Below are 15,510 nucleotides of genomic sequence, written 5' to 3'. Positions count from 1 at the left end.
TAGCTGAATCAATAGCCAAATAAATAGTACTCCTACATTAAAAAAATACAATAAAAAATAAAAATCATTCTAGTTCAGACTGAGGAGCTTATAAAAAGTCAGGAATTTATACATTTCTTCTAGGTTCTCTCATTTCATGGCATAAAGATTCACAAAGTAATCTCTGATGATCCTTTGAATTACTGTGTTGTTTGTTGTGCCCAAGAACAGATGACTGATAAAAGAATCCCTGGTAAAATGGGCACTGGTGGAGGGATGGGTACTTGATCATTGTATAATCGAAACCCAATCACAAAAAATTGTAAATCTACAACTTTACCTCATGGTGTTTCACTAATAAAAATTAAAAAATAAATAAATAAATAAAAAGAATCCCTGGTACATCTACACAATGGAATACTATGCAGTTGTTAGAAAAGATGAAGTAATGAAATTTGCTTATAAGTGAATTCACACGGAGAGTATCATGCTAAGTAAAATGAGTCAGAAAGAGAGGGATAGACATAGAATGACTGAACTCATTTGTGGAATATAAGATAACATAATATCAGACTAACACCTGCGGACAATGGAGACAAAGGCCAGGATGATTGCTTCATGTTTGGAAGTCTGCCTCATGTGCTGGGAGAGAAGGCATTTGGGATAGAGAAGGGACCACTAAGTCAATGATGACTGGAGGGATCACTTGGTATGGGAGATGTGCGCTGAAAGTAGACAGGACCAAACATGATGGGCTCTCAGTATCTGTATTGCAAAGCATGATGCCCCAAAGTAGAGAGAGTAAGAAGGAAGGTACCTGACACAGAGGCAGGGTGTGGGGTGGGGTTGGGTGGGAGTGGCAGGAAGGGATAAAGGTGACATTGGTGGTGGAAAATGCACACTGGAAGGATGAGTGAGTGTTTCGTCATTGTATGACTGAAACTTAACTACGAAAGCTTTGTAACAGTGATTCAATTTAAAAATTGCTGAACAATAATGCCAAAAAGGAGAAAACTAGATGAAGAGAGAGAGAGAGAGAGAGAGAGAGAGAGAGAGAGAGAGAGAGACGAAAAGTGCCAGCTATAGAGGACATTGGTGGTGGGTACATTGGTGAAGGGATGGTTTTTGGAACATTGTATGACTGAAATCTAATCATGAACAACTTTGTAACTATGTTCCTCATGGTGATTCAATTAAAAACCTTTTTTAATTTAATCAAAATTTTTGCTGGTCCCTCATTAAATTCATAGACTTAGGAGTGTGACTTCTTCCTCATGATCCTCTTCCTTTGATCATTAAGAAATTAATTTCACTGTTTCTATAACCTTTTTCAGCCTAAAATCTATGTCATCTGATAGTAGTATGTCCAGTCTGGACTTTTTGAGGGAGTTATTTGCTTGAAGAATTGTCTTTAAACCTTTGACTTTTAGTCTGTCTGCTCTGATTGATTTCGTGTGTTTCCTCCAAGGTTCAATTATCTAATCCCCACTATCACTCTGTGTCTTTTAAATGGTGCATATAGCCCACTAACATTAAGAAAAACTATGTTCTGGAGGGTTTTTTTGCCATCTTTCTGCAAGAATTTGACATGTTTGTGGGACTTGTCTTCCTGTAAATTAACCTATTTAGTTCTTGTAATGATAATTTTGAGACTATGAAGTGCCTGAGTTGTTTATCTGTAAGGTTGTGTACCATTTCTTTAAATGTGTATGAGATTCTGTGGGTTAAGTATTCTTTGGGAGGCATTCATTTCATTGAGTTTTTTCACTGTTTCCCTTCACTGTCTTTGGGCCTGAGGATTTCAACTGATAAGTCTGATGTAAATCTTAAGGATGCAGCTTTGTTTGATCTTGTGCCTTCATTTGATCTGTATCCTTCTTTGCTGTTACTGCTTTCAGTATGCTATTTCTATATATGGTTTTAATCATTATGATTAGGATGTGTCTTGGATTATTTTTATTTGCATTTCTTTTCCCTGGTACCCTTCAGGTCTCCTGGATCTGGGTGCATGCACTCTTCAGTTCTGGGAACCTCTCAACAATGATGTCTTTGACTGTTGCTTCTTCATCAGGGTTGTCTTCCTGCCCCTCTGGGACCCCAATTATTCTTATGTTGTTCCTCTTCAATTCTTCCCAAAGTTATCTTGTCGTCTGTTGGTTTATTTTGAGTTTTTTCCATCTTCTGCTGTTGTCTAGTTTTCTGCACCTGATCTTGCACTCATTGACTCTGTTCTCAGCAGCTGTTCCTCTGATGCTGAAGCCTTCCAGTATGTTTTTTATTTCACCTACCAAGTTTTTTACATCTGTCATTTCTTTTTTTTAAATTTTTATTAGTGAAACACCATGAGGTACAGTTGTAGATTTACAAATTTTTGTGCTTGGGTTTGTTATACAATGATCAAATACCCATCCCTCCACCAGTGCCCATTTTCCACCACCACTGATCCCAGTATGCCTCCCACCCCCCTGTTAATCATTTCCTCATTTCTGCTCTCATACCTCTTGTGTTTTATTGGGGGTCCATTCCATTGCTTCTTTGAGCTCCTTATACATTCTTAACAATTTCTCTATAAATTCCTTATCAGAGAGGTTATTTAGCTTGTTATTATTGGTTGAGTCTTCCAGGCTAGTCTTCTCATAATTAAGCCTGTCAGGGTTTTGTGCTGCTTTCCCATTGTGACTTTTGCCATCTGGAGTTGTTTTTGTGCATTGTTCTGTGGTTTGTTGCCTACAGTTAGGATGTCTTTGTATGCTTACGGTTAGTTATGGAGAGGTGAAGAAATGTTCATTTGTGGCTTTGGACTATTTTCAGGGTGGGGGTGGGGTCTGGGGACTATGGTTCTTACCTGAGAGGCTAAATCGTGAACCTAAGTAAAAACCAGGGCCCCCCTTTGACCCATCGTTGAGCTTCATCAGATACCTCATACCACTGCAAGACAAAGCCAAGCAGCAGGGGCTAAGCAACCATTCCTCTCCTTTTCCACTTCAAGCTTGTTGGTGGGGATGGGGATCCTGACCTGGGGAGTGAATGGCAATCTTGAGTTAAAAGCTTCTTTGTGAAGGGAGGGAGGAGAGCGAGGACCCCCAGCGAGCCCAAGCCCCAACGCGCGTCCAGATCCGGAGCAGCGCGCGGCAGCACACCGGCCCCTCCCATCCAGGTGGGTTGGAGGACCCGAGCGGAGCCCCGCCCCTGAACCCGGACGCTTGGCCCGTGGAGCGAGCCCAGCCGGAGAACAGCGCGGATCCCAGGATCCTGGGAGGGAGTGGCCTGGGATTGTCTAGGGGCGTGGCCTCTAAGAAGGGGGCGTGGCCTAAAAGTGGGTGTGGCCTACTTCCGGGCGGGCGGGCGCTTACGCGGCCACAGGTATATCACTCACTTCAATCAACTTGGACCTGCATCCTTTCATCCTTTACATCAACTTGTTACCTAATACCAAACAAAATTTCTCACCTCTTCTACTACAATTCAACAAAATCCCACTCGCCTACTCCATTTCCAACAAAAGTTCAGTTCGAAAACAGCTATACAAGTTCAGTAGTAAATAGTAACGCCTCCAAAAGTTTCACTCAATGTCAGTTATAAAACAAAGAATAACGCCTGATTGAGAAGAAGGTCAGACTCAGAAAGGTAAAGAGGCGCATCTAGCAGCAACAAAGCTGGACGGCTCCTGGCAGCCTCTCCTCACTCAACTAGAACAGTAGCAGCGAGTGTGACGGACCAAACCACACTGGTCACAATGGTAAAGCAATGCAAAAGCCCACCAAACTTTCTTATTCACGAGGCTAGCCCAGACGACACCAACAGTACTATAGCGATAGACAACCTCTCTGACAAGGAATTCAGAATGGAGCTACTCAGGATGCTTAGGGAACTAAAAGAAACAATGGAAACCAATGCCAATAAAAGACAAGAGGATTTGAAGGCAGAAATGAGGAAAATGCAATCGGAAATGTCGGACCTGAAAAACCTGGTAGCCGAATTGAAAACCTCAGTGGAAGGCCTCAGCAGCAGAGTAACAGCGGCTGAGAACAGAATCAGTGAGCTCGAAGATCAAGTTCAGAGTCTTGTCAGAAAAGAGCAGAAAATGGAAAAGAGACTCACAGTTCGAGAACAGATGGCAAGAGAAGATCGTGATGAAGCCAAGAGGGGTAACATAAGAATTATTGGAGTCCCAGAGGGACGGGAAGAAAACCTTGACGAAGAAGAAACTGTCAAAGAAATCATTGCTACAGCGTTTCCAGAGCTGAAGAAAACTTGTGACCACATCCAGGAGGCCTGAAGGGTACCGGCTAGAAGAAATCCGAACAAAAATACCCCAAGACACATCCTGATCAAAATGACCAAAACTTTAGACAGAGACAAAATTCTGAAAGCAGCAAGATCGAAGAAAGAAATCTCTTACAAAGGAGCATCCTTAAAATTCACTGCTGATTTTTCTGATGAAACCCTCAGGGCCCGAAAACAGTGGTGGGACATAGTGAAAAAACTCAATGAAATAAATGCTTCTCCAAAAATACTTTACCCAGCGAGACTCTCATTCATAATAGAAGGAACAACACACAGTTTCACGGACAAACAACAGCTCAGGAACTTCATAGACTCAAAACCATGGTTACAAGTACAACTAAATGGGCTACTTTAAGGCAAGACAGACCTCTCAAATACATCAAATTTCAACAGAACAATGGGACAAAATCCCATAACAATAATCTCTCTCAATGTCAATGGGCTAAACGCACCAATTAAAAGACATAGAGTGGCAGGATGGATTAGAAAATTGAACCCAACATTCTGCTGCCTGCAAGAAACACATCTCAATAGTCAAAGCAAACACAGACTCAGAGTCAAAGGCTGGAAAACAATCCTACAGGCAAACAGCTCCCAGAAAAAAGCTGGGGTAGCTATCCTAATATCAGACCACATCGATTTCAGAGTGAAGAAGGTCATAAGAGACAGTGAAGGCCATTTCCTATTGATCAAAGGATCTGTACAACAGGAAGAACTTACAATAATAAATGTATATGCACCTAATGAGAGACCAGCAAAGTACTTAAAACAATTACTCATAGATTTGGAAAAAGACATCGATAGCAACACAATACTAGTGGGAGACCTCAACACCGCTTTGTCACCTCTTGATAGATCAACCAGACTCAAGCTTAGCAAGGACATACTTCATCTGAGGGAAACAATGGAAGAAAGGGGCTTAGTAGATATATACAGGACACTTCATCCACAAAAAGCTCAATACACATTCTTCTCAAGCGTACATGGAACGTTCTCCAAGATAGACCACATGCTGAGCCACAAAACATGCCTCCATAAAATTAAGAAGATAGAGATTATATCAACAATCTTCTCAGACCATAATGCGCTGAAATTAGAAGTAAATCACACACAAAAACAGAAAACTAAATTAAACACATGGAAATTAAACAGTGCGCTATTAAACAACGAGTGGCTTAGACAGGAAATTAAAGAGGAAATCAAAAGATTCCTAGAAACGAATGAAAATGAGGACACGAGTTACCAAAACCTATGGGACACAGCAAAAGCAGTCTTAAGAGGAAAGTTTATAGCTCTACAAGCATTCCTCAGGAAGGAGGAGCGAGCCCACATAAATAAACTAACCTCACAGCTTAAGAACTTGGAGAAGGACCAACAAAAGGAGCACAACCCTAACAGGAGGAAGGAAATAATAAAACTCAGAGCAGAGATTAACGAGATGGAAACCCAGAAAACAATCCGAAAGATCAATGAAACCAAGAGCTGGTTCTTTGAGAAAATTAACAAAATCGATAAGCCCCTAGCAAAACTCACAAAGAAAGGGAGAGAGAAAACCCTAATAAACCGAATCAGAAATGAAAAGGGGGTCATTACAACAGAAACTACAGAAATTCAAAGGATCCTCAGGGAGTACTTTGAAAAGCTTTATGCCACAGAACATCAAAACCTCGAGGAAATGGATAAATTCCTAGACTCCTACAGACTCCCAAGGCTGAACCAAGAAGACCTGGAATACCTGAACAGACCTATCACCATCAAGGAAATTGAAATGGTAATAAAAAGTCTCCCCAAGCACAAAAGCCCTGGCCCGGATGGATTCACCAATGAATTCTTCCAAATCCTTAAAGAAGACTTACTCCCAATCCTCTTTAAGCTTTTCCATGAAATTGAAATATCAAACACACTTCCGAACAGTTTCTATGAAGCAAATATCACACTGATACCAAAAGCAGACAGAGATAACACAAAGAAAGAGAACTACAGGCCGATATCCCTGATGAACACAGATGCAAAGATCCTCAACAAACTACTAGCAAATAGAATCCAACTACTCATCAAAAAGATCATACACCATGACCAAGTAGGATTCATCCCAGGGATGCAAGGATGGTTCAACATTCGGAAATCAATCAACATAATCCATCATATCAACAAAAGAAAAGATAAAAACCATAAGATCGTATTAGAGATGCAGAGAAAGCATTTGACAAGATCCAGCACCCGTTTATGATGAAAACCCTCGCCAAAATGGGCATAGAGGGGACTTTCCTCAACATAGTTAAAGCCATCTACCACAAGCCTACAGCAAGCATCATCCTCAATGGGGAAAAACTGAGAGCCCTCCCTCTAAGATCAGGGACGAGACAAGGATGCCCACTCTCTCCACTGCTGTTCAATATAGTACTGGAAGTACTTGCAATAGCAATTAGGCAAGAAAAAGACATTAAGGGCATTCAGGTAGGAAAGGAAGAAATAAAGCTCTCACTATTCGCAGATGATATGATACTATACTTAGAAAACCCAATAACCTCCACCAAAAAACTCCTAGAAACAATAGACTTGTATAGTAAAGTTGCAGGTTATAAAATCAATACCCAAAAGTCCATGGCTTTCCTATATGCAAACAGTGAGAGAGAGGAAAGCTACATGAAAAAATCAATCCCGTTCACAATTGTGCCCCAGAAAATCAAGTACCTAGGAATCAGCCTAACTAAGGAAGTAAAGGACCTGTACAAAGAAAACTACAAAACGCTACTTCAGGAAATAAAAGAGGACATGAGGAAATGGAAAGACATCCCCTGCTCATGGGTCGGAAGACTGAACATTGTCAAAATGGCAATACTACCGAAAGCACTGTACAAATTCAATGCAATCCCTATAAGGATACCCATGACGTTCTTCAAAGAAATGGAGAAAACACTCCTGAAATTTATATGGAACAATAAACCCCCACGAATAGCTAAAGCAATTCTGGGGAAAAAGAAAATGGGAGGAATCAACCTCCCGAACTTCAAACTTTACTACAAAGCAGTAATAATCAAAACAGCATGGTACTGGAACAAAGGCAGAACTGCAGATCAATGGAACAGAGTTGAATACACTGACATCACCCCCCTATCATATGATCATCTAATCTTTGATAAAGGTGCAAGAAATGTGAAGTGGAGTAAGGAAAGCCTCTTTAACAAATTGTGCTGGCATCACTGGACGGCTACATGCAAAAAAATGGGCTCAGAACTCTGCCTAACACCATGTACAAAGGTAAGATCAAAATGGATTAAAGACCTCAACATCAGACCAGAAACCATAAGATACATTGAAGACAAAGTTGGCAAAACCCTCCATGACATTGAGGCTAATGATATGTTCAAAGATGACACGCCACTGGCTGAACAAGTGAAAACAGAGATAGATAAATGGGACTATCTTAAACTAAGAAGCTTCTGTACCTCCAAAGAAACAGTGACCAAAATAAAAAGACAGCCTACAGAATGGGAAAGAATATTCGCCGAATACACATCTGACAAGGGATTGATATCAAGGATATACAAAATTCTGGTTAAACTCCACAAGAAGAAAACATCCAACCCCATCAAAAAATGGGGCAATGAAATGAACAGAAACTTTCTCAAAGAAGAAATCCGAATGGCAAAAAAGCACATGAGAAAATGCTCTACATCATTAATCATCAGGGAGATGCAGATCAAAACCACAATGAGATACCATCTCACACCTCAGAGACTGGCCCACATTCAAAAGAACAAAAGCAACCGTTGCTGGCACGGATGTGGCGAGAAAGGGACACTCCTTCACTGTTGGTGGGAATGTCCACTGGTTCAGCCCTTCTGGAAAACAGTATGGACGTTCCTCAAAAAATTAGAAATTGAGCTCCCATTTGACCCAGCGATACCACTCCTGGGAATATATCCCAGAGAGGCAAAAACGTGTAGCCGAAGTGACATCTGCACTTGTTTGTTCATTGCAGCACTCTTTACAGTAGCCAGAAACTGGAAGAGACCTGAGTGCCCAAGAACAGATGACTGGTTAAAGAAACTTTGGTACATCTACACAATGGAGTACTATGTGGCTCTTAGAAAAGATGAAGTCATGAACTTTACATACAAGTGGTACAATATGGAAAGTATCATGCTAAGCGAAATGAGTCAGAAAGAGAGGGATAGACATAGAAAGATAGCATTCATCTGGGGGATATAAAATAATAAAATATGAGATTAATACCCAAGAATAGCTGAGAGCAACACCAGGAGAATTACTCCATAACTTAGAGGCCAGCTGGGTATTCTAGGGGAAAGGACAATTCAGATAGAAAGGGGAACACCAAGTGGAGGGTGTTTGGAGGATCCTCCCAGGAGGGGAGATGCAGGTTGAAAGTAGACTGGACTGAACATGTTCGCCACTCAATGCCTCTTTGGCTGATCATGGCGCCCAGGAGGAGAGAGAGAACAGGGGGGAATGCCCTGCCACAGTGGCAGGGGGGGATGGGGAGATGGGAGGATGGGGGGGGGAGGGATATTATCCTGGTGGTGGAAAATGGGCACTGGTGGAGGGATGGGTATTTGATCGGGGTATGACCGAGATCCAAGTACAAAAATTTGTAAATCTACAACTGTACCTCATGTTGTTTCACTAATAAAAAAGAAAAAAAAAAGAAAATGAAAAAAAAAAGATGGGAGATGTGTGCAGAAAGTAGATAAAGGACCAAACAGGATAACGTCTTAGTGTCTGTATTGCATGCAAACCATAATGCCCAAAAGTAGAGAGAGATTATGGAGAATTATGTCTGCAATGGATACAGGGGGAGGGTGGGAAAGGGGGTTATACCGGGGATATTGGTGGTGGGGAATGTGCACTGGTGGAGGGATGGGTATTTGATCATTGTGTGATTGTAACTTAAACATGAAAGCTTGTAACTATCTCACAGGGATTCAATAAATTTTAAAAAAATGAAAAAAAAAGCTTCTTTGTTCTTCAATTGAAATGGTGTATTATGTTGACTGATTGTGTAGATTAAACCACTCTTGCATCCCTGGGATGAATCCTATTTGGTCATGGTGTATTATCTTTTTTGATGAATTGGTGAGTTCTATCTGCACTTATTTTGTTGAAGATATTTGCACCTGTGTTCATCTGTAATTCTCTTTTATTTTGGTATCTCTCTGCATTTGGTATCAGAGTAATATTTGCTTCATAGAAACTGGGAGTGTTAAAAATATGACTTGTTGGGGCTGGAGCAATAGCACAGCAGGTAGGGCAATTTGCCTTGCACGCAGCCAACCCGGGTTTGATTCCCAGCATCACATGTAGTCCCCCGAGCACTGCCAGGAGTAATTTCTTATTGCATGGGCCAGGAGTAACCCCTGTGCATCTCTGGGTGTGACCCAAAAAGCAAATAAAATGTATGAGTTGCTTCCAGGATTTGTGTCATCCTTGTACAATAGCCATACTAATCTTCTATGTATTGTTCCAACTTTAATATCACTATCACTATCATCCTGTTGTTCATCGATTTGCTTGAGTGGACGCCAGTACCGTCTCCATTAGTCCCTGTCACGTGCTAGTGTAGCCCGATGGCATATTTGGGAGTTCTTTCAGGGTCAGGGGAATGAGGACCATCATTGTTACTGTTTTTGGCATATTCAGTGTGCCACGGGTAGCTTGCCAGGCTCTGCTCTCTGGGCGGGATACTCTCGGTAGCTTGCCGGGTTCTCCGAGAGAGATGGAGGCTTTGGGGGCAGCCTCTAATCACCTTTATAGGTGTTCCCAGTCGGGCATATATGCAGGCAGGATACTCTCAGTAGCCTGCCGGGTTCTTTGAGAGTGAGAACTAGACAATAAGAGGTCACACGATTGCAAATGCAGCTGCGTGCTTCCAGAAGCTTGGTTTTATAGTCTCTGGATCTTGGCCATTGATGGAGTTACACGGTAGTTGGTGAGTGCAGCTGTCTAGCTACTAGAAGATGGGGGATCTGGGTGGAGGAGGCCCAGTCCCAAACCGAGCAGGGGTGGAGATCTCAGCTCTGGGTCCCACACACCTGGGTTTCTCTGCCGGTTCCTTCATGCGTGAGGCTTGTTCTAGCATGTGGAGAGTGATTTAGCATGACTATGGCTGGGTCCCGGAGGTCTTCAGCTTCGGAGACTCTGCTCTGGACAGAGAGGGAAACTCAACCCGCCCCCCTCCAAGGCGCCCCGGTGAGGACAGCCAGGCATAGGGGCAGGAGACCCTGCATTGTTCTCTTCTGGGAGCTTGGTTTTATACTCTCTGGATCTTGTAACTTTAAATATATATGCTGTCAAAGCTAGCACTCCTTATTCAACTCTTGACAATTTCACTACTGTGTGCTAAAGATAGGTTCCTTCCTTTCTTTCTTTCTCTTTTTCTTCCCTTCTGGAAACTCATTCTCTTTATGTTGCTTGTCCTAATATAATCTGACAGTTCTCATAGTTATTTCATTTTTTTACCACCTTATTATGTCTCTTATTCCAACTGAATCATTTGTACATTACTATTTGCAAGCTCCCTGATTTGTTCTTCCATTTGGTTAATTCTGTTTTCATAGTTTTCTCTAGCACTCTGGCTTTATTAATTTATGTTTGTATAATTTTCTTTTCTTATGCAAAGGTTGTGTTTTACTACTGTTTTCTCATATTATTTAGGAGCTGATTGTTTCTCTGAGTTTTGTTGTCTCTGTTTGATTAGTTTTTCTGAATCCTCTTTGTATCCCTTTGATTTATTTTCCAAGTATTTTTCTATTGATTTTTTTACTAGCAATTTTGAACTTTATACAGAAATAAAATCTTCTATGTCCTTGCGGTTGGATTTTGGAGTTGTTCTCTCTCTGTGATGTCATACTTCCTTAAGGATCCCAATTTACTATACTTTTTCTTTTTGTAGTTTTTCCTAATTCTGCATTTGAAACTCTGGATCATCAGTTTAGAGATTTGGACTATTATTTTTCCACAAGATGGCTCTTGGACTTCATTTGATTTGTTTTGTTGTTGTTTATCTGGTTTTCATCTGTGTTAGCTTCTGTAGCTAATTGGATCTTCATTTACAGTTACTCTTCATTTACAGTTACTCTGTGTTAGCAGAGTTAAGTGTGGAGTCTTTTTCATTAAAATTCTGGGCATGTAGATTTAGTTCATAGGTCTACATATCACTGAGCATCATTGATATCTCTTCTCGTGGCATTCCAGATCTGAAACCTAGTAAGTCTGTTGGTACACTTCTGGAGCTCAGTATTAGTCTTGTGGTGTGAAGGAAGGATACTATAGCCTAGGAAGTCATCTCTGTTCTTATCAAGATCCCAGCCTTTCCAGAGTACTTCAGCTCCTTTGTATGGAGGGTAGCTGAAGAGTTTTTCTTAACTTGTTTTGTCTCTTGCCTCTTTAGAACCCCTGACCAGGTTGATAAATCTGCCATCTTGTGTCCCTATACCTTGTATCTCGTCTACAAGGGACTTTTCCCTCACAGCTTATCACCAGTAATGGAATGTGAATCTCCTCTGTGTACCTCCTCTGGGAGCTTAAGGGGTACTTTAATTTGATCACAAATTGTGAAACTTGCTCAGTATTGGAACTGATTGTTAATTATTTCTTTTGGAATGAAAATAAGGAACCTCCTATAGTGCTTTATTGGTGCTGTTTTTTTCTGCCATATTTATGTTAATATATTTTAATGGCAAATATTAAATACAATGAAATAAAATTATTTTTAAATGAGATAATTTCTTGAGTTTCAGTGTAACATTTAAAAGATTTTTTTTAAATTTCAGTGATAGAATTTCAACTTAAACTTTTGAAATATTAGGGAACTATTTTAAACATGATTTTTAACATTAATCTACATATAAGGATGCTTTCCTTTTACAATTATTAGCTAGTTCTAACATGAAGATCAAGTAGGTTTAGTGATTAATTACCATAATAGAGTTATGAGGTGAGATGTAATGTTCTGAAAATGTTTTAACATAAAAGGCATGAGTGTCATGTTCTTTACTCATTTTTCTCATTCCTTGTATAGCAAATTGGCTGCTTCCTTCCAGAGCATGGAAATCAGGAACTCTAATTTTGCTGCTTTCATTGACATCTTTACATCCAACACTTATGTGATGGTTGTGATGTCTGATCCATCCATTCGTAAGTTTTAACTCAACTGACATGTGTTCAGAACTATATATTCTTAAAACCAGATGTACTTCATTATTATTTTAAAATAATGGTAAAATGTAATAATTTATTCTTCTAACTATTTGGTGGGCTGGAGAAATAGCACAGTGGGTAAGGCGTTTGCCTTGCATGCGGCCGACCTGGGTTCAATTCATCGTCCCTCTTGGAAAGCCCAGCAAGCTACCAAGAGTATCCTGCCCGCACAGCAAAGCCTGGCAAGCTATCCGTGACGTATTCGATATGCCAAAAACAGGAACAAGTCTCACAATGGAGACGTTACTGGTGCACGCTCCAGCGAATCGATGAACAACAGGAGGACAGTGCCACAGTGCTACAACTATTTGGTGGAGCTCAGGAGTTTGCTCCTGGCTCTGTGCTCAGTGAACCAGGGCATTGAACCAGAAATTGAACCAGGGTTAGCCACAAGTTAAACAAGCATCTTAACTCCTATAATAACCTCTCTGGCTATTGATATATTAATTATTTTTAAGTGTACAAGTAAGTAGCATCAAGTACATTTATACTATTATACAATCATCTTCAGCACAAAATCACTCTATCACTGTCATCCTGTTGTTCATCGATTTCCTCGAGCAGGCACCAGTAACATCTCCATTCATCCTAAGTAAAGTAAAAAGTAAAGGCCCTCCCGTTGATCATCGATTTGCTCTAGCGGGCCCAGTAATGTCTCCATTGGAGACTTTGTTGTTACTGTGTTTGGCATATCGAATACGTCACGGGGAGCTTGCCAGGCTCTGCCATGCGGGCGAGATACTCTCAGTAGCTTGCCGGGCTCTCTGAGAGGGGCGGAGGAATCAAACTCGGGTCGGCCATGTTGGCCGCGTGCAAGGCAAACGCCCTACCGCTGTGCTATCGCTCCATTCATCATAGCCCTGAGATTTTAGCAGGTGCCACATTGGAGCCTCCTTTGAGTCAGGGGAATGAGACCCATCATTGTTACTGGGTTTTGGCATATCGAATATGCCACAGGGAGCTTGCCAGACTCTGTCGTGCAGGCAGGATACACTCGGTAGCCTGTCAGGTTCTCCAAAAGTGAGAACTAGACAATAAGAGGTCGCGCGGCCATGAGCAATAAGCAAGGAGTAGCCCATGAGCACTGCCAGGTGTGACTCCAACACCCACCCTCAAAATAACAGTTTAGTAACTATAGGGATCTTAAATAAAGGGGCTGCAAAATACATGATTTTTGCTTCGTATGATATAGACTTTTTAAAAAACTCACCTAAAATCTGAACTATATGATCCATGCTATATTGTCTATTCCTTAGTACAAAATCCCTACATTTGTTTTATGGACATAAATTGATGTATTTGATGCTTCAAGGATCTAATAGTCATGTATTTCATAGCCATTAAATTAAAGATATTAGCATTATTTCAAAGATATTCCGAGAAGTTTAAATTATATTTGATCCTGGCTTTTCCTATTTACATTCTAATACAGTACAAAATAGTGGACTCTGTATAAATAACAAATAATAATATAAAGAAAAAATCAATAAATTTATTTTGTATTATTAATAAAATAATAGATATTTTTGTTAATAAAATATTGTTAAAATAATGATAAAATATTATTAGTCCTAAGCCAAAAGATTTTCTAAATTTTTATAGGAATTTAATGTTTCTAATTTAATAGATCTACTTAATCAGAAAAATATATTCATTCAGAAAAAAAATCTTAATTAAGCTAGGATATGTACGTTCTCTATGTTATACATTAAGGGATTTGGTTCTTTTCATTGTTTTTAATAATTAGGTATACCTTTGACTGACCACACTTGATTTTTCTGATAATTTATCCACCCCTACCTCTCAGCTTCTGCAGCTACTCTGATCAATATCCGCAATGCCAGGAAGCACTTTGAAAAGCTGGAAAAAGTGGATGGACCAAAGCAGTGTCTTCTTATGCATTAAACAGTGTCAAATGTTTCTGAAAAAATTGAAATACTGTTTCTTAATCTTAACGTTGTATTCATATATGTAGATTCTGAAATACTTTGATGTTTAACACTTTGCATTGCTTTCCTATTTCCCAGTCTTAATGCATAACCTTGAATGTTATTACTCAGTGAAGTATTAGAAGATAAGCTGTTCAAAAGTTGGTGTTGCATAAAGTAATGACATGTACATGTTCTGATAACAATGTTCTGTTAAAGATAAGTGTTCTGATGATCTGGTTCTAATAATTGCATATGCCAAAGCTTTTCCCAGTATCATCTTATATTCCTTATCATATAGAAACTTATCTGATTGGAATATTACAGTTTTCTTAGCATGCATTAAAATATTACTTAACATCAACGGCCAGGATCCAGAGATTATCACAACAAGCTCCCGGGAGAGCACAAGGCAGAGTCTCCTACCCTGTGTCTGACTATCCTCGCCAGGGCCCAACAGCTGAAGACCTCCAGGCCCCAACCAAAGCCTTACTGGGGCCACTCTCCACACACTTGGATAAGCCTCAGACATAACAGAACTGACAGAGGAACCCAGGTGTGTGGGACCCGGGGCTGAGATCTCCAAGGCTGCACGGTTTGGGACTGGACCTGTCAGTAGCTAGACAGTTACACCCTCCAACTGCCGTGTAACCCCAATAACGGCCAGGATCCAGAGATTATCACAACAAGCTCCCAAAACTCTTCAGTGCCACCCTCGAGAACATCATGCGACGACTGGAATGGGAAAACATGGGCGTGAAGATAGATGGTCGGCAACTACACCACCTCCGCTTTGCTGATGACATCGTTCTAATAACACCAAACATCAGCCAAGCGGCACAAATGCTGAACAACTTTGACCGTGAATGTGGAAAGGTCGGACTACAGCTATATCTTACGAAGACAATGTTTATGAGAAACAGCCTTGTTCCTGACGCTCCATTCGCTCTCAACGGAACCACCATCTCCGAATGCAACAGTTATATATACCTAGGTCGAGAAATCAACATGATGAATGACCTGACACCTGAGTTGCGCAGGAGGAAGAGAGCGGCTTGGAATGCCTTCAAGAGCATTGAAGAAATAACTAAAAGAA

General features: G+C 40.6%; 1 protein-coding gene and 1 pseudogene across 1 annotated transcript in view; one reads left to right on the top strand and one right to left on the bottom strand.

The window, feature by feature from the left end:
• Positions 1–14,431, top strand: part of RRAGB (Ras related GTP binding B) — a 71,168-nt gene extending 56,737 nt beyond the window's left edge. Inside the window, exons 9-10 of the mRNA XM_056130044.1 lie at positions 12,308–12,423; positions 14,294–14,431. Coding sequence (XP_055986019.1) covers positions 12,308–12,423; positions 14,294–14,391 — 214 coding nt within the window. The 3' untranslated portion in view covers positions 14,392–14,431. The remainder of the gene's footprint in view (positions 1–12,307; positions 12,424–14,293) is intronic.
• Positions 9,677–9,775, bottom strand: LOC130038266 (uncharacterized; annotated as a pseudogene).
• Positions 14,432–15,510: the final 1,079 nt, after the last annotated feature.

This window comes from Sorex fumeus, unplaced genomic scaffold, assembly GCF_029834395.1.
Source record: "Sorex fumeus unplaced genomic scaffold, SorFum_2.1 ptg000073l, whole genome shotgun sequence".
Taxonomy (NCBI): domain Eukaryota; kingdom Metazoa; phylum Chordata; class Mammalia; order Eulipotyphla; family Soricidae; genus Sorex; species Sorex fumeus.
The sequence above is the reverse complement of the archived record's forward strand: the minus strand, read 5'-3'. Positions and strand labels throughout refer to the sequence as shown.